The sequence below is a fragment of the Pollicipes pollicipes genome, unplaced genomic scaffold, assembly GCF_011947565.3.
Source record: "Pollicipes pollicipes isolate AB1234 unplaced genomic scaffold, Ppol_2.1 Scaffold_4881;HRSCAF=5763_pilon_pilon_pilon, whole genome shotgun sequence".
Taxonomy (NCBI): Eukaryota; Metazoa; Arthropoda; class Thecostraca; order Pollicipedomorpha; family Pollicipedidae; genus Pollicipes; species Pollicipes pollicipes.
Genome location: NW_023596576.1, coordinates 44,940,338 through 44,965,542, shown reverse-complemented (window position 1 = coordinate 44,965,542; position 25,205 = coordinate 44,940,338). Strand labels below are relative to the sequence as shown.

At 52.4% G+C, this 25,205-nt stretch overlaps 1 protein-coding gene across 1 annotated transcript in view; it reads left to right on the top strand.

The window, feature by feature from the left end:
• Positions 1-25,205, top strand: part of LOC119101805 (protein Mpv17) — a 62,815-nt gene that overhangs the window by 2,557 nt on the left and 35,053 nt on the right. The window contains exon 3 of the mRNA XM_037225228.1: positions 4,785-4,900. Within this exon, the coding sequence (XP_037081123.1) occupies positions 4,785-4,900 (116 nt within the window). The remainder of the gene's footprint in view (positions 1-4,784; positions 4,901-25,205) is intronic.

Sequence of the window (25,205 nt, the reverse complement as noted above, 5' to 3'; positions counted from 1 at the left end):
GAGTGAAATTGGCGCGGCTTACTGACGTTGGACGGGATAGTTTGGGTTGTTAGGGTTGGGCTAGGGAGGATTGGTTTGGATAAGGATTGATAATTTATCTTAAATTTAGATAGATAAGGATAAAGGTTAGTTGGTATTCGGCGGGTCCTCAAACACAGCAGCACACATAATATATGAAATTCCCTTCCCTGTGTATCTCGTCTTCTCGTGTGTACCCTGCCATCTTGACTTTAACCCGTGCACGCATATCGATTGGGGTACTGCCAGAGGCAGGTGTGCAATGATGGTGGACTTGAGCACAATGAACTGTATGTAAGCGACGCTTGCAAGCAGCCTATCAACGCAGTTGTAGTAACGTATTTTTGCCAACGTTCCCTCAGCATGTAAGTTATTGGGTTGAAAAACCCCGACCTGAAAGCTTAATAACCTTAAGCTGGGAAAAGGCAGTTGAGGCTTGTCAATTGCTGTCTGCTACAGCTGACTACCTGCTTATATCCCTTATATCTTTTTATGGCCTGATATCGCGGCTCTTTGAAATTCATTTGTATGTGTAGTCTGCCAATGCGCCGCGCTCTGTTGGACTGCAGCGCGAAGCGGGACTGGGATCAATTCGTCGACAGACGATATTTCGTCAGCCCTCGCTCCTGAGGTGCGTGGGCGGCTCGCTCCATTGGATGGTGAGGAGGGAGTTCCGCTGCGAGACGTCCATGAGAGTGCGAAGCGCCGTTGGCGTGAAACTGCGGCATCATTTTGCCATCCTGACTGAGACTAAGATCATTTTTCCAAGTGTGCTGCCATGGTGTTTGTCAGAAAATTTGTTTAGTTGTCATTGTCTTGTAAGAGAATAAAACGACCAAAGGAGCGTTGACACATTGAATGTAACTCGGTGCATTATTGTGCATCAAGTATTGCTGCTAGTGTTGTTGGCTTATTGATGGTAGCACGCGAACTGAATGCTCGGCATCTTTGATATATCACCTTTGTAATGGAACAAGCCTGTGGCTATTGTGCCCATCTGAAGTTCATATTCATGCTTTTAGATGGCGCGTAGATGCCAATCACCTTCCGTTACCAAACCGGGCGACATTAGATGCGCAGAGCGCCGTTCAGTTTGGTTCCGGAAGCCTCCAAACAATAGGCTCAGCCTGTGACTTAGCAGACTGACCTCGCACTAGAAATCATATTCATGGAAGCCTCAGCCACCCAAGCGACAAACAAACACAGAGAACCTAAACAAAATATTCATTGTTCGAAGAAAGCCCCAGAATCCAATATAGCTCATCCGTCTTAGTTTCCTCACTCTATCCTGCATCCTCGCAGCGCCCTGTATGTCCGATGAAAGATACACGCAGCAGTAACGAGTGGGCTTTAGTGCCCCCCCCCCCCCCTCTCCTGGATGGGGTCCCGTCCGTGCGCTCACACATGTTCCGGAAGGTGTCCCTGTGCGGGCTAAGTCCCGGCGAACTGGCACCTAGGTGCATGTGGTTCTGTCTCACCGTTATCGTTTCTCCTTCATCTCACATCGCTGAAATAGTATGAACTGGTCGGAAGCGCTCTTATTAAAAAAGGGACTAAATGAAATAGTCTGACGGGCCCCAAACCAAGCCCGTATAGCTAATTCGAGATGAATTGTGCATTTTGTACGAACACCGCTTTCAGCACATAGTAACAGTCAGACATTGAAAACAAAAATGGAAAGGTGATGGGTTAATGGGCGCCCGGCAACGCTTAAAATAGCATGCCTCGGGGCGTTTTGCATAACGTGCTTCTGAGATGAGACGCGTGACGCCGGCCGTTTAATAATCGCCAACACATTCCTTGAAAAGAGCACGATATGCTTACCTGATGTCACACGGAATGTTGATTGAAATTACTTGATGTGCCATCCCAGCCACGGTCACTGAGCGCCTGGGCTCTCCCGTAGAGAGCCCAGGCGGGCTCTCTACGGGAAAATGCGATGCAGACAGCGCCGTTAAAGGGCGATATATTGGGCGTGTTCTGCAAAAGGGTGGTCATGTCACAGATATTGTTGAGTCGTGGGGCCATGGCGCCAGCCGCGAAGCTCAGACGCAGGCCCATGGTAACGGCAAGTATCGAAGAGTGGTGCCACTGTTTGATGGCTGCAACAATTTGTTGTGTGTCAGCAATTAATGGTGCTTTTAGGCGCGGCATAGAGTACCGAGTTGTGGCTTTGCAAGTTCACGAGTCGCCCGATAGTCGATGACTTGTCGAGGTAAAATGAGGTCAGTGACCTATGGTGACCTTTTCCGACCTGAGATCGAAGTCGTCACTTTTAAACACGAAATCTTTTTCACAACACGATATGTGGCAGTTTGGCTGGACGAGTGTTGTTAAATAGTCCAGAAAGCTGCATGTTTTCGAAGTTGCATTGTGACCGACGTTGCGCCACGGAGGTTGGCCTAATCTCTGGAGTGACTGTTAGATTTAAGAAAGTGAAACTGTAGATCGTTGAATCCCTAGACACCGAGCTTTTTCTTGCTTTTCTTTGTAGACGCGTTCCGGGACTCTGACTCACTTCGGAACCATGTAGCGAGAATGCTTCTGTCGTCCGTGCATCTAGGATCGAGCTAGAAAATGTCAAAATGTCATGACGTGCCAGTGTTCGGCTGCATTCCAAGTGACATGGCACCATTACGGCTTGCAGTTTGTCCTCCGTAGCCAAACTAAGAAGCACGATGTCTATAATTCACGTGGTGTCAATCGCTGGAGTGAAAATGGCTCCCGTCCGTTAAAGACAAAGCGCAAAGAGCTAGAATTCAGACGGTTTGAACTAATTACCCTTACGTACAGGGGTTTCCCTATTATCAGCGCACACGAGCTACGAGATACACGAAATGCAGACATAGTAGTAATCCAGTGGTAGGCAGTAGTAATCCATGCACCCAGATGTTTGACCGCTCGCGCTGGCCTTCCCGAGGGACAGGCCTGGGGTCTCACCTCTCTGCAGCCTGCTCGGCTTTAGAATACATGCGTCGCTTTTGATTACGTGCCAGCTGATTTGTTCTGCCCCTGCCGGGCGCATGTAATCATAGAAGTGCAAATGAAGGGAATCCAGATATCACAGCCCTAGCAGAAATGGTCTAAAAATAATGATTTTACCCTGCAAGGGTACGTGTTGTTAACTAAATTATCGGACGCCCATTGGACACAGGCATGACTTGAGGGACTTGTAGCATCAAGGTGGCGCTGATCGCAGCCTCAACGCTGGCTACGCCCTCCCGGGGTGAGCACATCAGCACAGGAAGCAACCCGCAACACCCAGTGACAAGCTGCAGGCGAGGCGGTCACTTCAAATGCTTTAAGATCTAAAGTACACTTTTACTGCGTTTGTCTCGCGCCGTCTTCTGCGGGTTATCCGCAAACCCATTTTTGGGGGAAGCCGCCTGCCCATCAGCCAAGCCTTGCTCATGGATGATAATCACATTTGTCATATAGTGTACCACCGTGCCTGTTTGGGAAGGGCGGGGCTGGCTGGCAGCCTGCCTCGGTAAATGATACCTTGATGCGGCGGTTTTTGAACTGACGGATGTACGGCGGGATAGAACGTCTTGGGTACGGAGTGGGGTGTCCATAATCAGAGGAAGGTATTCGATCGGTTGTAGTCTGCTTATCCCGTGCTCAGATAGATCTGAAATAAAAACACGAAAATAGAACAAGGCGGTTTGACCTAAGTATTTTGATTTCTGTAGGTTGTAGAGTGAGGAGGTAAACAAGGTTTAGCAACAAGCCTCTGCAGATATTCTAGACTGCTTACTTTAGCACTGAGCCCTACCAGCTAGTTTCACGGAACATCAAGCTTTATTTACTCTTCACCTAGATGCCGTTGTTAATTCGCCCAAAGCACATTGCCGTAATTTATCTGTACAGCTCCGCAAGTTTTGTGATGAATGCATAAGAATAGCTCCCTGGACAATCACTTTTAAATAACACTATATTATACCTTGGTCTAACTTTGCTCATTTACGGCGAAAATAGGGGCCGTTTCGGAGGTACTCTTAGCTCTGTGCGCCTCTGACCCGGATACCGCCGCCAACTGCTCCCTGGACAATGCAAATGAATGGCTCGGAGAGATCGCAAAGTTGGGTCATGTTGCGCCCTGTAACGCGCCCCGTGACGTTTCGTCAGCCGGCTGGCGGGGGATCTGGGCCAGTTGAACCCCGGAGTGGTTTGGGACAGACGCAAGGCGCAGTCATCTCGGCGATGAACTCGTGTGTATTTGAAACGGGCCGATTGCGTGGGCATATAATAAAGTTATGTTGGCACGGGGTCACAATGGAGCTAGTTCAAAAATGTGATTGCAACATTCATGTGCCGTGTGAGGGTGTGCATGTGGGCCGGCGTAAGGATGACGTTAGAGGCAGCATTGGAGTCACTTACGTTATTTCTTAAGCATTGCGAGACTTTCGGGTACTGAAGATTCGCCAGTCCATTTCTGCGTCCCCATGTCAACAGATTTAACGAAACAGGCAATCGGACCACTTGTCTCACAAGTATTGCTGGTCTCAGGGAATGGTCGTGCAGTGCTTCCAGATACGTAATGAAATAATCGCGCTTCTCACGTTCTCACGTTCTCAATGCTTCCAGATACGTAATGACATAATCCATCAGTAAAGACCTGTCATTCGACCCGCCTGCATTCCTAGCTGTGTGTACCTTCATGTAGATGCGCGCAACCCTGCACCAGAGCCCCGTCGCCTGTCTGTTCGGTGTGTCTCCCCCCCCCCCTCCCCCCGCCGCCGCTGACCCAGCCCTGTTGGTCGCAGGTGCCCTCATGGGCGTGGGGGACGTTCTCGCCCAGGCGGCCGTGGAGAGGAGACCACTGCGCGAGCTCGATCTGTTCAGGGTCGGCCGCTTCTTCGGCATCGGGCTGTGCATGGTGGTGAGTGTTACCAAGCCGCCGGCGAGGTGTCCGTCTCGCCGCTGGCGGGCGTCGCTCTCCGCGCCGTCGCCTGCTCACGGCGGGCGTGGTCGGCGGGGCGACGGCACACCGCTACCCGGGAGTCGAGACACGACGGCGCATCGACACGACGCGGCCGGTGGGAACGCGCACGGGACTTAGCTAGCGACCAGCCCAGCTCACAGCTGAGGCTCAGTACGCAGCGCGGCGCGGCGTGATCCAGCCCCAGGCCGTTAAGCCGGCGCCGGCGGGGGGCCTTTTTCGGGAGATGCCTAAATCACGTTCACGGCGAAAGTTAGCTGGCCGATGTAGATTACCGGCGGAGGCTTAAATCGCCGCGTAAATTCTGCCCCGGCTGCGGACGCGGCCGGAACGCGGCGGCCGGCGCGGCGGAAGGCGGCTATTAACGGGCCATGTGCTCGACAGGCGGTCTGAGCTCTCGCGGTCGGGGGCCCGGCCCCGTGACCACCGCCTCTGTCGCGCGAGTTCTCGGGACCGGTGACCGTTATAAACACGAGCGTGTCGTCTCATGTGACTGAGCCGTGGCATGTGACGGGGGCAGAGGCTGTGCGTGGGGTTTTGCGACGGGATTTGTTCGCGCTGTAGCGAGCGGCGGGCTGCAGACCCGGCTTTGAAGACCTTGTCGGTTGGCTTTCTTGTGACGTGGCTCTTTTCTGGTGCATATAGTGTGAACGAAGTCCAAATGGATGAGTTTGATGTGCGTGCCACGCGTTCTAAGGCTTTTCCGTGCGAAGTTAATCATTTCAGGAAGTTCTTGCATCAGATGCAGTGGTGGCGTGCTGGGGTGGGGAGGAGGGAGGGACAGGAGAGTAGTGCCAGCTGTCTTCAAGTACGGGAAAAGTTAACACTAGACTATAGCGACGCTTGGACAGAAGTGAGGCAAGAATCACGCTTGCCTTCTGCCATCTCCAGAGAGGTTCCGCCGCCACTGTTCAGATGCAACCCCTCTGTGTCTTCACGCGTCTTGATATGCAGTACTTTTCGATATCATGAGGCAGTCGCAAGGCGTTGAGAACATAGCGAGCCAGCCCTAAGCCATCAACAGGAAGTCAGAGTGGAAAAGCCCTCCGAATATAAAAGACCAAGAACAACAGAGGTCTCTTGACTGAAACGCGACGTATGGCCCGATTCCTTTTGCTTGGGGATGCAATCCTGGCTACGCCATCGCATATTTTTGTCGATATTCAGGTGATGGTCCAAAGCGTAGCGGATCAGAAGCTTTACCACCATTGTGCGTCATCCCAGATGGCTTGGTTTGGCATTGAAAACACCCATTTTTCGTCCAGTGTCTTTGGATCACAAAAGTGCCCGTCATCCAGTGCCCATAATCTTTACGTGGGTTCTCTTGTGATATTATGTAAAGATAGCTTAACAATTACATGACAATATAACCCTACTGACCCTAATTGACATAGCATTTTGTTTAGCGTTGCCCCGTGGTGCATACGCTACTGATCACACAATAAGCGGATACATTCGAGCGTCGCTCGCCGGCTGCCTCTCGCCTGCGCGTGCATCCTGGCGCTGTGGCGATCACTTCCTGACGGCCACTGCCTCCCGGCGCACGCGGCAGACGGTCGCAGCATCGACCCGATGTCGGGCCGTGGCGCCTCATGGCCACGGTTTCAGACGCCTCTGAGCCGGGGAGCCGCACCAGGACGTCATGGTGTCGGATGGTGCCGTGAGGACATGCGGGTGAGGACATGCTGCGGGTGGGGACATGCTGCGGGTGAGGACGTGGACGCGCGGCGTCAGGGCGGGGAGCCCTTACATTCCCCTGCGGCTGCCAGTCCGTCGCTAGGACGACCGGCGTATGCGCGGCACTTCCTGGGCCACGTCTGGCAGGTGGGACGCTTCGAGACGATGGCCCACGAGCGCCTCTGCAACATCTCGCAAAGACTACAGATGTCCCCTGTCGGCTTCACGAACTCCAGCGAGCTCGAGACTGCGTAGATGGAGAGGGAAGGAACATAAGCAGCCAGGGAACTCACGGGAATCCAGAAGAGCTCTTGGTCGATAAGGGACGTGTCTTTGTGGGGAGAAGGACACAAGGCACAAGCCCACAGGTAAAAAAAACAACTTTCGGTGTCAAGTATGTACCACCGTATTAAACTTGCATACTCTTAAAAAACCGGGTGCTTAACTGCATTCTAAGACCCATGCAATATAAATAAAAACTTACATGGTGACATGGCAGAGAAAAACAAGAAAAGCAAACATCAATGACGGTGGTTATTGCCATTTACGCTGCGCTCGTGCCCTATGAGTTGAATTCTCGTGAATGTCTTGACATGGGAGAGTGACAACAATTTAGTTTATTGACAAATCGTTAAATAAGTAGGTGAAAGGCGTGATGACACCGACACCAGCAAGTGTTAAGGTAAGTATTGACAGCTCTTTCCCACTGAGATGACCCAACGGCTGACATAAAGTGCACGCAGATCACGTGTAAAATCCCGCAGGCTTTGAAAAATTTAGTGAAGAAGTGGCCACTTGTAACGGTCCACGGTCACATGTCGCTGTGCGGGACAATGCTGAACTTTCTCTGCATTCCATAATGCCGGAGCCTGGCCGTATTCCTGTCGGTTACACGGATAATCTACATTGCGCTGGACAGTTTGATAACCAATCGTGCCAGATCGGGTGCATCATCGTCGGTGCCGAGTATCATGCTCATCGCGCAGCCTCGAAGCAGAACGCATCCTTTTCATCCAGGTTGGTCATCGTGCTTGCCTTTCGCTCCTTTCCACTGATGGCGGTTCGAACATGACGTGTGGTCGCCAGATCCCCGTCTTTGTAAGCCGAACTAGAGGGCCGCTGAAGTTGAGAGCTGCGATTCCCGTTGCGTCCATGCCAGCGACGTCCGAATCCTGATGGATGACCACATACCACGGGAGTCGGGGTCACGCGCGGTCGGAAGTGACTGGCATGCGGGTTGGTGAGAACTCGCATCTCGGTGTCGCAACTATGCTCTTCCGTGACTGTCATCTAAGTTGTCGTGGAAGTGTTTCAGATTATCCATTACGAGTGTAAGGAGTGACCCGGAAGCATCAAGTACGCTTAGTCTACTAGCACTTAACACACATGCTTATCGCTATACATGTATATATATATATATATATATATATATATATGTATATATATATGTATATACATCGCTATCGATACATATATATATATATATATATATATATATATGTATATATATATAATATTATATATCGCCATCACTATATATATATATATATATATATATATATATATATATATATATATATATATATATATGTGTGTGTGTGTGTGTGTGTGTGTGTGTGTGTGTGTGTGTGTGTGTGTGTGTGTGTGTGTGTGTGTGTGTGTGTGTGTGTGTGTGTGTGTGTGCGTGTGCGTGTGCGTGTGCGTGTGCGTGTGCGTGTGCGTGTGCGTGTGCGTGTGCGTGTGCGTGTGCGTGTGCGTGTGCGTGTGCGTGTGCGTGTGCGTGTGCGTGTGCGTGTGCGTGTGCGTGTGCGTGTGCGTGTGCGTGTGCGTGTGCGTGTGTGTGTGTGTGTGTGTGTGTGTGTGTGTGCGTGTGCGCGTGCGCGCGTGCGTGTGCGTGCGCGTGTGTATTTTATATACATATTTATATATATATATATATATATATATATATATATATATATATATTCATATACATATATTTCTTTAGCAGTTCCCCCCGATGATTTGCAGATATTAATCATCATTTGTCGCGGGCGGTTGAACGAAAGAACTGCGCATAAGTTTTCTCTCAATCACGTGGAGCTAATAAATACCCAATACTTCTGTGGTGCTTGACAAGCAGAATGGTGGTTCGGGGAGTCGAAATGACAAGGTTTGACGCCGATGTTCAGCTGGGATGACTATGTCATAAATATGCTATCAGCCGTGTATAATTGCCGGACTGTCTGTCCACTTCTTAACAATTCATACACACATGCTCAAGTCCTTTTCCGTGAAACAGTTAATAGCCAGCTGTTGACCGCTGACCGTCATTAGCGAGGAAAAAGCGTCGGGGAATTGCGACGTATCATTTTACAGCCGTTTGACAGCTTTCCACCTGTGGCATCTGTGGGGAAATGTCGCAGCTCTCGCGAGGTAACCGGTTCCCATACCGGGCCTTAGGACTCGCTTGCGCTTGCTCACTATAATGAAATCGTGGCAATATCCATCGCTCGTCCATCGCTCGCCCATCGCTCACGTGAAGCCGTCAGATATCGTCAGCTCGGCTACTGGAACGCGCCGTCCGCAGGATCTTCTGCGTCCCCCCCCCCTTACTACCCCACAGGCTCGTGCTCTGGCCGGTCAGCCGCACCGCGGCCGGCGGGCGGAAGAGGGGGGGGGGGGGGGGGCGAGTGACTGCCCGTCACCCCCCTGCAGCCCGATACGCATACGGAGCTGCGCTGGCGAGCGCGCTAATGAGCGCCGCTCCGGCCGCGGCCTGCTTTCCGGCCGCTGCCTGGCGACGCATACAGGCCGGCCTGATTGGGTTCGGCGCGCGCGCGCCTTCTGGCGAGGACATGGCTTCGGCCGACCCGACGCAGAAGCCAGCCCGGTCGTCGACGGGGCCTCACCGGCGGCGAATATGCGGGACAGATAACACGTGTCCGGAAGACGGTGTTCTTCAGATCTTTCGAGTAGCGCAGGTTTTCCATCTTGCTTATCTGTTTTCGGCGTCTTTACGTTACGTGTTCTCCACCGTCTCCAAACACGGCTTTTCTTCAAGGTTACTCAGCTCGATTTATTCGCTTGCGGCCAAATGCCTTGTTACGTAGACTGTACGACTAAATCGTTACTGCCATGATGGGCGCAAAATGACCGCTGCAGTCGATGCGCCCGAAAACCCCAATCAACAACAAAGTTACTGCTACGAATGACACACAATGTTCTAATGCTTTATCTCAACAAGAATACATTATTCCATCTTCCAGCAGGTCCAGCGAGTCCAGCTTACACCTGGCGACCAAAGGCTCAGCACGTTAGGTGGACTGCCTCCGCTGTCAGCTGCTCTTTTGTCTCGTCACCACGCGCGCTTGGGCCGCCCAAACTGACTTGCTAGCCGCCGGCAGGCTTTCGGTCGCCGCCATATCTGAAGTGAAATGATGCTGTTAACAGCTTTGACCGGCGTTGCATGTGGGGAATGCAAGCGCCGTAAACTATTCTCGCGTGCTTGAGCGAAGCGGAAACATTTTCCGCTGGCTTGTGACCGTGATCACGCTTCTCACGATCCTCAAGTCCCTCACGATCTTTTCAGGGTACCTGCTCTTGTTTTAGCATCGGAAGGTTGCCCTTCCCCTTACGCGGGGGATCGAGGATGTTTTGCAGAATCTGGCCACCCGCGACCTTCCTGAGCATAACGACATCTCTGGTCGACAGACAATGCTGATGTTATTGTGTCAAACTCAGACTCAGTAACCGCCCCGTTACTCCAGCTCAGTCTGGGGCCATATTGTGAGGGGGTGCCCACCACCCTTTTGCCAGCGACACGACCGAAGATAGCTCTCGCCCGCCGAGGATAAGCCTGCCCGGGCTTGTGTAGTTGTGTTGCCCCAGCAACATGTTTTGCGTTTTATATTCGCAGGTGTTTTAAGTGCCTAGACATGCACTTCATTGCGTTCAGCGCGGTTGTGTAGCAAATAGTCGGTTGAGAGTAGGGCGGTAACAATGGGCTATTTTACTCATCATTTTTCTGCATTTCGACTGTCAATTATATTGTGCTGTGTGCAATACCTCAACCGCATATAATACGTTGCAGCATCTGAGCTCAATGGCCTCGCTGTCAGAACTGCAAGCTTTCAGCCCCGTTCAATTCCTCTGTGTCACATCCGGCTATTGCCCCGAAGTCTGAAAACGAAATGGGATGGGTGACACCCTTCCACTCGCCCAAATGGAAGGTAATCAACAACGAACGGTGTGCTGCGATATCTCGGTTTTGTTTGACCCTGTGAGGTTTGCACGGACGCTGAAGCACAGCTGCATTGGATGGAGAAGTTGAATGGGGTGTCGAAGCGTCGTGCTTTGGCTCCTTTCTGCCGGGCCGTGATGTCACAGGACTGGGTAAACTTTGCTGGTTTGCTACAGCTGAGGTACCGCGCGAAAGGTTCCGGAATACTTGCAAATGCCACGGCCGTCTCAATCTGTAATGGTTTTCGCCTGTTGTGGGCAGACTCTTGCCGAACTAGCCTGCCTGGCTGTGTGTGCTGAAAGCTTCCACACTCCAACTAGGCTCGGGGGTCCCAATTCAGCCCCGCGGACTACAGACGGCTTTGTTTTCGATTGTGTGATCTGTTGTTGGATCTCCCAATGACTTAACAGACTGTGTGGTACTTGCTGCTGTGAACCTGAAGGGTTTCCGAAGCATCGGAAATTGGGGGCGAGTTATGTATGCTGATGGGTCGATGCGGAACAAATAACGTAAGTCCCGGGAGCTTTCAGTAGGTGTAAGTCCCGGGAGCTCTCATTAGATGTAAGTCCCGGGAGCTCTCAGTAGATGTGAGTCCCGAGAGCTCTCAGTAGATGTAAGTCCCGGGAGCTCTCAGTAGATGTAAGTCTCGGGAGCTCTCATTAGATTCGAGTCCCGGGAGCTCTCAGTAGATGTGAGTCCCGAGAGCTCTCAGTAGATGTAAGTCCCGGTAGCTCTCATTAGATGTACGTCCCGGGAGCTCTCAGTAGATGTGAGTCCCGACATCTCTCAGTAGATGTAAGTCCCGGGAGCTCTCAGTAGATGTAAGTCTCGGGAGCTCTCATTAGATGTGAGTCCCGGGAGCTCTCAGTAGATGTGAGTTCCGAGAGCTCTTGGTAGATTTAAGTCCCGGGAGCTCTCATTAGATGTGAGTCCCGGAAGCTCTCAGGAGATGTGAGTCCCGAGAGCTCTAGGTAGATTTAAGTCCCGGCAGCTCTCATTAGATGTGAGTCCCGGGAACTCTCATTAGACGTGAGTGCCGAGAGTTCTCAGTAGATTCAAGTCCCAGGAGGTATCAGTACATGCAAGTAATGACGCGTAACTTGAGATCGATGACTATTCCGACAACTGGCAATTTAGTCGTGGCTTTCGAGCGCTCTTGAGCGTAGGTCCGCCGACTGCTGCCGCCATTTTTGTGCTCTGGGACTGCTTGTATCGCGCAGTGCGTTGGCGTGCGTTCAGTCAAAAATGACGTCACGATGGTCTTGGTGCCTGAATATCCTGATATCTTCGTTCAGAAAATGTCACATCCCGAATGGCCGCGCGAAATCTCCTTCACCTTGTGGGTCTTTGATGTCCGTCTGAAAATAGCCTCAGGTAATGTCGCCGGAGCGAAAGGAGTATCGCCGAGCGATCGATCTGCATGTGACTTTGGTGGAACATCATGTTGGCTCATCGCCACCAGCTGTTTGCGGCATGCGAAGCTTGCCGCATACACATCGACACATCGCCATTATATCGTTTGTTATGAGCGCTATGTCGTAATTCGTAGTTCGTTTGAGCATACACATTGACACATCACCATCATGTCGTTTGTTATGAGCGCTATGGCGTGATTCGTTGCTCGTTTGGGTCGTCGCAATTCGATACGGGCGTTCGAGTCTGCTGCGTGCGCAATCATGTCTCTCCCACATTTGAACCGCTGCAACGTGAATTTGCAAAGGCGCTGCACGTTATGGACCGTTTTAAGCCACCGACGGGTAAAGGGCAGCTGACTGATGGCGGACACACTGACTGATGGCGGAGTTCTTACGAGCATATGCAGGACGTCGTCACGAGCAAATGGGACATGGGTAGCATGGAAGAAGTGTCCCCTCCGTCTGTTTAGGGGTGTGCTTTTTAGCGCTGATGCCGCCGTCTGGCATGGCTGTGATCGTGCGAGCATTGTGGTCACGTGGCAGCTGCCCGCTCGGTGGCGGTCTGAGCCATTCTAACGACCGTGAGCTGCTGCTGCATACCCGTGTCCCTGTCCTGCTGCTGCTGCATACCCGTGTCCGTATCCTGCTGCTGCTCCATACACATACCCGTGTCCGTGTCCTGCTGCTGCTGCATACCCGTGTCCGTGTCCTGCTGCTGCTGCATACCCGTGTCCGTGTCCTGCTGCTGCTGCATACCCGTGTCCGTGGGCGACCGGAGGCGGCACGAATTGTGCTCGGGAACAGCCGGTGTTACGCAGTTTGAGGTGCAGCGGTTTTGTGTGTCAGTGTCCCGTCTCCACGCTGTTAAAAAAATTCGCACAGAACGACAGTTGCGCTTGAGACATGTTTCCCGTGTGTGGCCGGTCACATCCGCCCTGTGTTGAAGCCATGCCGCACCCATTCATATTTGCCTGGCGTTTCCTACCCAGAAGTGCTCTGCGACAGGGTAGCACACCACATGGGTGGCAGAACCCACCGCGGCCGCTGTACCGTAGTGCGCCGCCCGACCCGATCCGAGGCCGCTGCTACACACCGCCTCCGCCACCCAGCCAGCCCATCGCATACGCACCCTGTCGGTCCTCCGACGCCCGGGAGCGGACACATTTCCGCCGGAAGTCGGGCGGAAGTGGCGACTTCCGGCCGGCCAGTCACCGTCCGGTCCTCGTGACCGATGACCCGCCGATGGGCCGTGGGGCGACACCAGGGTAACGAATCACTCCAGCTGCACGGCAGCTCGGGCTTCGCCGAACTAGACGCGTTCGGTGTATTGGTTCGGCGTCGGTGCGTGGCCAGCCGATAAGGACGGGTCGCCTCGGGTGTTGACTGGGCGGGTGGGGATGCTTTTCACATCTGTGTTGTGCCCGCTGGAATAGTCGGAAGCGTGGTGGCAGGTGTTTGCGCGCTAGTAAATGATTTTGTTTTGTAGATTAAGTTCCCGTGGGGATGTTCGATGAGGTTTCCGTGGGGACTCGGCGTACACTGCAGGTAAAATGTGAATTCATTCTGTGCTAGTGTAATAGTTGCGGGAACGTTTCTGGATGTCAGATAGCACCTCGATTCCTACGTCATTGGCCGCTGCTCTGTTAATCGCATTTCTTATTTGTTAAAAAAAGTTTTCTTGCGGTCCCCCATTTACGGAGTTTTTACCATGTGAAATCATCTTTATGATCCTGGTATGCTAAATAATTCAAAGGGCTTTCAATGAAAGTCAGCTGAGTCAGTGGAACTTCAAAACATTCCATGGCCACCTGACTGTGAATTTTAAATATATTCACTTGACACGCCATTGTGGTACGCAGTGGTGCTAAGATCACACTCCGGTGCGATATGCTCATAGGGGATTTTCCGGCTTCTAAAAGCCTGCGCGATGACACTGGAGATCATGGCTACCGGAAAATACGGCTGGCAGCCACCCTCGCGTTGTATTGAGTCAGGCGACACGCGCAATTTCAGTAGAGCGTAAAAACTATTCAGCCAACTGCATTTTCGGTGTGAGCTAAAAGCTATTCAGCAAATCAGATTTTGGGTGGAATTGAGCCGCCCGCTGGTGACCGCATTGCAGGCGCCTTAGTGGTGTGATTCACTTATCTGTCCGGAACACCATGGATCCGCTCGGCATGCTGCTCGTGCAGCCCACACCACGGCCACCCACACCAGAGCGCACGTGACAGTCATTCCAGTGGCGCCCATGCACACGAGCCCAGCCGGGGGAGTCCCAACGGCTACAGCATGTGACCGCGCCGGTGCCCTGCCTGCCCCAGGCGGCCGTACGTCGCAGGCGGCGGCGGCGGCCGGCTGCGCCCTAACACACGGTCGGCGACGGACAGCGGCCGTGAAGGCGCGCCGGGGAAGGGGAGACCGTCTCAGGCGGCCGCGTCCGGTGCAATTGGCGCCGCCGCCGCCGGGCGCAGCGTTCGTCTCGCGCGTCCCGGGGGTGGGCCGCGGCGCCACGTCCGGATGGCTCCCGGCGGAGACAGCGGAGCCTCGCTCGCTCGAGCGACGCCGGCGGCCGCGCCGGTGCCGCTCGAGGGCGCCGCACAGTCCTGTAATGGGTCTTGCGCGGTTGTGTGATTGGTGCTGATGTACTGGACGGTGACGTTATTGGCCAGAGGGGAAACGTGGCTGAGCTCGGGCAGATCTGTTTGTCCTGATGTTCCCACGTCTTCAGAGGAAAAGCGGGGAACTTTGGCTGATCGGTTTCTTCGAACACACCGAACACACCTCTACCGTCCAGGCTCTGCTGTGGAAGTGGTGCCTCCTTGCAGTTATGCCGTGGCCTGGACCGCCATGCACTACGCGATTGGAGACTGTCCGGCATTTCTGTTTTCGCGGATCCTCTTTGCGTTCAGCTCACGCGCTGTTGGGGCTTTCCGCCGCGACCGTCACGTCCACTTGTCGAGCATGGGTGGGACATGAGTGCCTGTTGTCAGCTCTGTGCCGTTGAGTCGCTATGTCCGCTGTCACGTCGGAGCGTGGGGACGCCTTGACGGCTTTCTGGTGTTCACCGATATGGCGGCTTTTTGGTGTTTGCCTCTTGGCTGGAGCTGGCGCTGCTCTGAATGACATGGCTTTGGGACTGCGGAGACGAGCTCTCTGCCGCGACGGTCAGCTGATATCTGTTTTGTCTTTTGCTGTCTGGGCTGTGATGCAATGTCCCTTTGAATGAAGTGCGTTGTCTGTCGCTGCGCAAAGTAGATCTTTGTCAAGTGAAATGAGCTGAGCCGTATCTGGAGCGCTTGCATTGGTCGGTATCAACGTACAACGTAATGTAACGTTCTAACGTTTCTCTAAAAACCATGCAAGGGGTATTTTTTGCTCCAAAAATGTTGAACTTTGCAAGCACCGGGCAGAAACATTTACTTGGCAAGAGGAACTTTTTCAAGCCCAGTGATACTCACATGGGTTCGTAACCATATCACTTAAAAGAGTATGTACAAAGAGGTTATGTTAGGTGGGACTCACTCGGCCCTCCTTGATATCTTGATAACTTCTGGTCCGCAAGAAGAAACCCAAGGTCGTTCATTCCTCCCGATAATATTGATGCTTCTTGACACGGTCTCGTACTTTTTTAGTCGGGGTAGCAGTGCACGGAAAATCATTAATAGCATTTTTGATCCGGCATAGTTACCACGTTTCTAATCTGATTTCGACGCAAGTGATGCATATCGAAAGCTTTGTCTCAGAGATCGCTTCTGCCTGGTGTCGTTTCAAAATTCAAAATTGGGCTTAGGCAAGAGACAGAAAAGGAACAACAAACAATGCTCAAAATGTGATTTTATTGAGTTTTTGCACGGCTAGTGGCAAACTGAGCCATGGGCAGTGAAGGGCTACGTAAGGTGTGTAAAAGGGAACCCAGTTTTCAAAACCAGGGCGCGTGCGCACGCAGTTTTGCGGTTTGTGGCCACGGCCTCCGCGTATGCATCACCCGTCTATCACTTTTGTCGACCCTGGACGTTTTTTTTTGTCTCTGACGGAAACATATTTTTGGGTGACGTTTACTGCACGCAACTGAAATATGGAATGCAGCTTACTGTTTAATGACATTCAATGTTAGTACCCCTCACACTCATGCTTGGAGGCATCTCTGTTCTAGTTTGTTTGCCCCTCCTCTAGATCTCGGCAGGGAATGCGAATGTATGTATCTAGAGACCGGTCGCATTCCTTACGTATCTGCATTGGTGACCCGTGATGCTCTTTTCACTGTGTGGAAACCCCTTTCTCGAGTCCTGGAACCTCCTCCACCGGTTACTTTTGTTACAATGCAATAGCGACACCCATGTTGCTGTTGCATTCACCGGAAACAGCAGTAGGTTCTGTCAACGCGAGAATAGCTTATCATCCCGTGGCGGTCTCCAGGTTAACCTGACCGCCAAATTTTACCGCAGGTCTGCCAAACCGGGCTCTGGCAAGGCCCTGCAGCGCACGCCACGAACCTGAAATTTTGGTACAGCGCTTACAGCGGATGTTTAGGAAGTTTCATACAATGTCAACGACCTGCTCCAAACGTGTTCCACAAACAGCAAAAAGCAAACACTCGAAGGGCCTGAATTGCCCCCTCAAGTAATAGGCTTAACAACATAAGTATATCGGATGCGTGAAGTGCCAGCATGCGCACCCGGCGTTTTGAAGCTAGTCCGAATGCCTTAGTGCATGTGGAAAGTGAAACCACGTGAAAGCGTTTCCAATTCAGTCTTTTTCCTGCGTTATTGCGTTCGGTGTTCGAAGCGGAGAAAAGCAAAACGGGAGCGACGGTAGCCATCCAGATCCCTGCAGAGGATCCGGTGTTCCTGGTCTTCATCACCCTCCAATCAGAGGGCGAATTATAACGGCACAGGAGGGATGGCAGCCGTCCCGGTCCCTACAGAGCATGTGGTGTCCCTGGTCTTTACTCCCCGATCAGAGAGCGGAGGGTAACGGCACAGGAGGGATGGCAGCCGTCCCGATCCCTGCAGAGGATGTGGTGTCCGTGGCCTTTACTCCCCGATCAGAGAGCGCAGGGTAACGGCACATGAGGGATGGCAGCCGTCCCGGTCCCTGCAGAGGATGTGGTGTCCCTGGTCTTTTCTCCCCGATCAGAGAGCGGAGGGTAACGGCACAGGAGGGATGGCAGCCGTCCCGGTCCCTACAGAGCATGTGGTGTCCGTGGTCTTCACTCCCCGATCAGAGAGCGGAGGGTAACGGCACATGAGGGATGACAACCGTCCCGATCCCTGCAGAGGATGTGGTGTCCCTGGTCTTTACTCCCCGATCAGAGAGCGCAGGGTAACGGCACATGAGGGATGGCAGCCGTCCCGATCCCTGCAGGGGATGTGGTGTCCCTGATCTTCGCTCCCCGATCAACTCGCCGCCGCCGAAGGGGCGTGTCTCGCCTCTGATGGGGCGGCACTGTCTGGCACCAGGCGCCGGCCGTCTTCCCTGCCGCCGCGAGCCGGCACCACCCATGCAGCGGACTGTCACCGCCAGCGCCAGGGCGCAGCGTCACCATCCCGGGGGGCGGAACGGCGCCGCGCCGCCGGGCGCGCTCGTGCAGCGACCTCCGGTGCCAGCGCGGGTAATGGAATCGGCCTCCGGGGAGCCGGGCCGCCATCGCCGCGGCCGGTCGGCAGCGCGCCCTTCTGGACGGCTCCCTCCGGTCCTGATCAGCGTTGGCGTTGCCGGTGCCTTTATTTGACGTCTCCTCCATTTTCGAAGCGAATGTTACAAAGTCGTGGCAACATCCAGACGAACTGTAAGTGTGCGGTGCAGAAACGCGCACTTTGTTGGTGCTTCGTTCCGGGTTCACGAGTGAACTAATGAAAGTTAGGATCGTTTGAGTTAATTCCATGCGGTAGACACACTAACGTCACTTGCGTACATTTCAGATAAGCCTGTAAATGTTCGTGGAATGAACGGGATACAGTTCCGGACTGGTCGTGTTGGCCTCGGCCTTGGTGCAGTTAAGTGTGTCGCTCGTTGAAGGTCATATGTGGCTTCCCCCCACGGTGTCTCATCCTTGCAATACCAACACAGGGCTTGGTGCTCGCTTATTAAGGATACCCGACAAACAAAAGTTTTACGTTCGCTCTGGCCGACTATTTATGCTAAAGGAAATATTCCTGATTTGGAGATATTGAAGGAAGCAGAGAATGGGATGAAGCAAACTCAGTTTTAACATTTGGTATGCTTGTAAGTGAACCTGACCGCTCTAGACAGCACAATCTTTCCTTTTAGTAACCATGCGCTTCAAAACGTCTTTGATTGCGTCATGAAACGTCTGTATGACGTTGAGGTGCTACGAAACTGGCCATGCGAAATTGCCACCGTAGCACTCACTTGTGGTATCGCATCCACCCAGAGATAGCTGTTGCGTGCTTGAGATGCTTGCGGAACCGAACATCGTTATGTGCTCGCGTTTTGGCCTTATTTATCTACGAGTTTAAGATTCCATGTATAGATGTTCCCACATAGTCGATTCTGTTGTTATTCTTACGTTATTCGATTATAAACCTTGTTTCCGTAATAACTAGCACCCACGTCCAAGTTTTGACACTATGTAGCATAAAACGTCAGTCGCGATTGAAACCTACACAACTTGCCCAATATTTATTGAGACCCAGCTGATGATCAGTATCTTTGGAAATCATGGTAACGAACACCAAATATGAGCGGCCGGACGATTATATTCTTCCTGGTCGTGAGCGTCGATTCTACGTTTCTCTGGCGCCATGCACGCCTGAATGACCTTGAAATAGTCTACGAAACTGCACATTTTCACTGGCATGTAGCTCAAAAACTATAGGGGTTTAGGCCTTACGGAGTACAGGGCTGGGAATTGCACCGCATGCTCATCGAATGGCTCTTTCAGTTCAAAACGCCGTACAAATACGGACTACTCATTGTAAACATTTGGAACGTTACGTCATCTTCATTGTCAATGGCCTTTCTTTGTGTGCGCCTGTCATTCCGCTTATACCGGCTGGGCAGCCGGTGTCTGGAGATCCTCAGTGAGCTCCGTCTCATCACGTTCTACTCGGATTTTCACCTGAGATATTGCAGCTTCATTGTTGCCCGAATAAGAGGGTTGCGATGGTTAGAAACAAGACATCTGAGGACGAAGTGAGAAGCGTGCTGTGTTCGCGTGCGTGCATGCGTGCGCGCGCGTGCGAAGCGAACGCCAGGGCACCCTTTTCTTCAATGAAGGACCGGGAAGCGTGTTGTGCTTGCGTGCATGCAGAATGCCTGGGCACCCTTTTCTTGAGTGAAGGACTCTGCCAGGCGCGTTACGGAATGACGTAGCAGTAGGAATTTGGTCAATGAATCTCTTATTCTCAACTCAGCGGTCAATTATTATCTCGAGCTAGTCTCAACGGTCAATTACTCTTACGTAACATTTGATTGCTGCTGGCATCAGTACGTCGACGATGTGGAAAATGCCATTGTCATTTAATGTAAGCCTCATAGCTCGTGTATTCACTTTCCAGCGACACAAGCAAGGTAAGCTAGGTCCTGCAAATCCGTGAGGCATATTTGAAACTATTCAATTGTTAGAGGGAGCGGTTATTTATTTATGGAAAGCAAACTTTTTGTTTTCTTTATATCACACGTATGCACGCACGTACGCATGCATACGCACGCACGCACGCACGTACGTATGCACCATGCACGCACGCACGCACGCACCCACGCACATCCCGACATTTCGAGCGACGATGAGCTCAGGATCATCGCAATATCAGGATATTTGCTCCAATAATTTCAAGGTCAATGCCGATTAAAGCTTGCATTGACTCGGGTATCAATAAACTGTAAACACGGCATAGAAAAGTGAATTTTCAGTGGTTTTGAACCTCCGCGGTGCACTTAAGTATGAATAACAGAATGTTGCGCTTCCGGCTGTCCTCTGTCGCGCAGCGAAGTCAGCGAGACCTGCTCGTTCAGCACTAAAAACACCCTCGATAGCTCTTAGTCGTTCCTCATTAGCTGACTGAAGTGTTTACTCAGGCGGTTGAGTTTGGAGCCTCTTTATGTTGCTGCACGGATGGCTTCGGGCCGTCTCTCCCCCTTTGTTTTTACCGAGTGCTCTAGTTGTTGCTCCGTATGGTTTGCATTTCAGCCGATTGAAACTAGTTGTTTAATTAGCTTGCGTCGATCACTTGACCACTTGTTTTACCGAAGCCAAACTCCCACAGCGTACGGGTCAAATTTTTCATGCACAGTACGCCGTGAATCTTCAGCTTTCGAGACTTGCTACTTGATCTCGGTAGCAAAATCGAGAAAGGGTGCGTTCGCAGCCCACCAAGAATGGCTTACTTTACGTGACGCAACGTGGAATGTTTGCCAGGCATGTTCGCAGCGCATCAAATTTTTTGTTAACATCTTTGCAGTTTTCTTGGTAATAAATAGCACATATGAACACCACCATTTACATCTGCACGTATTGCGCCTGCTTCAACGATGGAAATAGCAATTATGCCGTTTGTAGCGTGTAGCTCACATTTGCATCATCTGCGGTAGGTCCTGGGCGCGCGAACTGAGTCTTTTTTTTACAATTTAACCTGTTGCGCCATTTCCGCCCCATCTCGATCAAGTGGCGGAAAATGCATCTGACGTGTACAGTATCGATTCTGCGCGACACCACACAGGGTCTTTTCGTCCGGGTCTCGCCGAGCATCAAAAGGCGCCGAATCTTTGGAGTATGACGTCATTGGTGACGTCGACGGCACATATTTGTTGTTCTAGTCCGGAGTGGTCCATGACCTTTCTTCAATTACCGGTGAGTTGCGCTGAAGTGTTTGCTAACAGCCAATACATGCTATCAATATAATGCAGTTTAAAGTGCATGAGAGTGTTTATAAAACGTCCTGGACAAAACTTCCATTCTTATTTTATATTCATTCACTATTGTGGCACATCCGTGACACCACCTTCAGTTACGGGCTGCCAAGTGTTTGGTGTGAACTTAAGCTCTACCTTGCATTGGACATACAGTGCATCTGTAGTATTTACTGCAATTTATTCACTGGACTTCGTGCTACCCAGCATCTGTCACCCTGACTTGAACCCGCCCAGCCACGAGTGGAGGGATCGGAAGGCGGGCGCTCGAACCAACAGAGCTATGGGGTTCAAAGTTGACTGAAAACAAAGGCATCGCTGCCTTTACGATAGTCACTTATCGAGTCTGAAGAAGGACTTACTAAACCCGTATTGCACGAATTGGCGAGAGTTTTACACCAGCTTTTGCCAGCAGTAGTTTCTGTCAGCCGTTTCTAACCGGTAAAACCAGCTGGCTGAAACTGTTTGGACCGGCTGCTGCAAACCCTGCCACCGTGTTTGTTCCATTTAGCCTTGACCTGACGTGCGTCGTGTGTCACGCGTGCTAGTAGCCACGGGCTTGCCCAAAGCACCGTTATGATCCCAGGTATATGACCATACCATTTCCGTGAACCTAATGGTTAACTATGGTAATTGGGGTGCCAGGGAGTTCATGTCAGCGGCACGACTCGTTGATACTCAGCCTTTGCGCCGGAATCGGTTAGTCCATTTTTTGCGGACTCTTAGTGGGACGATGCGATTCGGAGGCCATTGATGACATGCCCAGCGCATAGCCTAACGTCGCCGGCGTACTATGCGCTTAATCGTCCTCACGGCTGCTCACTGGTCACCAAATGCGATGTCCACGACGTCGTTCTACCTGGCGCGCGGTCGCAACCAGCTGCCATTACCATAATTGAAGTGAGCGGAGAGCTAATGCGGGTCGCTTGCTGATGACCGTCGGCTGGAAGCTCGCCACGGTGAAGGTGGGACGTGCCGCTGGCCCGTCGGCGGGCGCCGCCGCGTCGCGTGCCGTGCTGACGCGCCGTCTGGAGTCGGCCCGGGGGCGGAGCGCTCGCCGCCTGCAGCTCGGGGGTCGGTCCGGCCGCAGGGGGCGTGCTGCGCCGGCTGGCGGGGCCCGTCTGCAGCGCTGGCTGCGGTGGCCGCTGACGCAAGGGTGGGCCGACATAGCTGCAGGCTGTGTTTGCGGTGCATGCGACGACTGGCTGGTAGAGGAGGGGATCATCCAGAGCTCGGCTTTAGGTCCAGACGCGTGGCTAGTTCGTTATGTTGCCAGACTGTTGCCGCGCGGCTTAGGTCCAGACCCGTGGCTATTTCGTTATGTTGCCAGTCTGTTGCCGCGCGGTTTAGGTTCGGACCCGTGGCTATTTCGTTATGTTGCCAGTCTGTTGCCGCGCGGTTTAGGTTCAGACCCGTGGCTATTTCGTTATGTTGACACACTATTGCCGCGCGGTTTAGGTCCAAACTCGTGGCTATTTCGTTATGTTGCCAGACTGTTGCCGCACGGTTTAGGTTCAGACCCGTGACTGTTTCGTTATGTTGCCGCACTGTTGCCGCGCGGTTGACCTGACGTACGCGCTTCTTGTCATTTAGTCAATGAAGCGTGGCCATGTCATGACAAATCGGAAGATGGTCATACCCGCACAGTGTCCCCGTTCTATTTCACGATGTACTGCAGTAGAGCAAAGACAAATACGATAACCACAAAATATACTATTTGTTTAGTTACGACTGTTCTTCAGGCTTTGTACAGTCCACTGGGTTTCAGGTGTTCGTGTTTGGACCGAGCGGCCCTGTGTTGAGACTGGCCTCCAACTGATTTACCTATCCTTTCCCTCTAGTCAGCGCGATTTTTGGGGCCGGTGATAGTCAAAGCGAGTAATGGCCGTATTGTCATTCCCTAACATGCGCCAATCAATAACCCCACGGTCCGGTAATTCCCTAAATGGATGTCTCGCACGGCAGATGGTTGGCAGATCAATACTGATAGCCTTACTGGTGCAAGGAAGATAAGATTAGTGATACATTGAGAGAAATCACGCATATAGTGGTGGCAGGGCTCCAACGGTAGTCTGTTACCCGCCGGGTGCTTTCTGGGCTACCAACGCTTTGTGTGACCTACAGCGTGCTGAATATTATTGTATTCTGGATGCATGGCGTGTGCACTGACTGGGTGATGGCGTTCATTTCACGATGGGGAACACGGACTCAATTCCTGAGTATGTGGCCAGATCTGATTAGCGTACTTGTTTGACCATGTCACATGGCCCCCGACAATGTCACAGGTGAGCCGACATATTGTGTGTCGGTGTGATCACTGACCTGGATGGATGAGGCAAACTTGTGCATGACGTTAAAAGACAAACTTTCCGAAAGGCAAACGCGGCGCGCTTGCTGGTGCCAGAGAACGATCAGCCGCCAGCCGACGCAAGAACCGACGCAGTTTTTTGTTGAAATCGTAGGTGCTACGCCGTAGCATGCATAACATCGAACATTGTATGAGCTAAGCCAAATGTTCCGAACGCGATAGTGGCCGGCCCGCGATGCTTGGCACCAAAATAGCTCCAGGTAAAGGTTGTATTAAACATCCGCTAAAGTAATCAGGAGGTAATCATCCAGCGGGAGGTGAGCAGAAGATACGCCTAAGGTCTCTGGCACGACCGTATTACCAGCGACGACACTGCACAAAAAGTATCATTGAAACGGATAACTGAGACTGCCGGCGGACTCCGTACAGTACTGGCTAACGTCGAGCTGTGTGTGGAAACCGGCATGAAAGGGCAGGATTGACTATGCACCGGCCGTTATGATCGGCACGGCGCGGGGTGTGCGAGAGAGGGAACTACCCGATCCTCAGCTAGACTTCCGGGCGCTCGCCCGGCCGAGAACTGATTTGTAACGGATTAACATTAACGGCACCGCAAGCTGGTGCGGGAATCTGGTGATGAAACTGCACAAGTAAAGGTAGATTCTCTAGTTCCGTTCCTGGCAAGGGTTCCCGTGGGCAGGAAAGCGCGGCATCTTTCCCGGTCAAAGGATGAAGAGTCGTTCCGTTCCAGCGCGGGCTGCTTACCGGTTGTCATACTAGCGACACGGGAAAGCACAATGGTTGATCCGGAGGTTCTTGGGGAGCGGGGGTGGGGGGGGGGGGGGGGGAGATAATCATACATTGGTCGTCTCCCTGGCGCGGGAGGTGACCCTCTGTCCCGGACAGTTGACTTCGGATCTACGCAGGGCCTCTCATTGACGCAAAATAATCCCTTATCGTCGCAGGGGTGCAATTACTGGCACAGAAACTCCAAGACTGCTTTATAACTCTTGTTTCCAGGATTGCGAGCGCGCTGACTCAACGCCCTTAATATCATTGGTTTCACAGCTAATGGAAACGTTGCAAAGGGATGGATGTCTTCAAGGAAACATAGGCGGACCTTTTTCATTTTTGACCTCATTTTGACCCTCATGTTTGAACACTAAGCAGACCCCTATCTTTGCCCAGGAAGGGGCCACATGGGTAAAATAAGAGGGACACATTTTCTTTCCCAGTCGGGAGCTGAAGGAGCATTCCGTCCCAGCGCCGGGTACATGCCGCATGCCATGCTGACGACACGGAGGACGGAGCCCCTTCGTTGATCTGGAGGCCGCGAGAGGGTAAATCATGCATTTGTCTTTTTCCCTGGCGCCGTAGGCTCGCTGACCCGAGCTGTTGGTCCCCTCTAGACGCAGGGGCGCTTAATGACGCAAAAGCATCCTTTTCTTTTCGCCGCAGGGGTCCAGTAATTGGCAGAAAAAACTCCAATTCGGCTTAACGGGCTCCGGCTGAAGTAGGGCAGAGGGCAGCGACGCTGGCTGACACAGGACCATTCCATTGTTTCATTGTGGACTCTCATCGTAAGTTATTTTATCGGTTTTCATCGTCAGAAGGCCTCGACCAACCCAAGAGGCCCCTGGCCTTTGGGGTCTCGTCCCGTCCGTGGTCAGCAAACGCTACCCTGGCCGATTTGGGGCCCTTTGGTCTGAGACGGCCAGGGGCCCCACTCCCGGCCGCTTGCCGACACAAAGC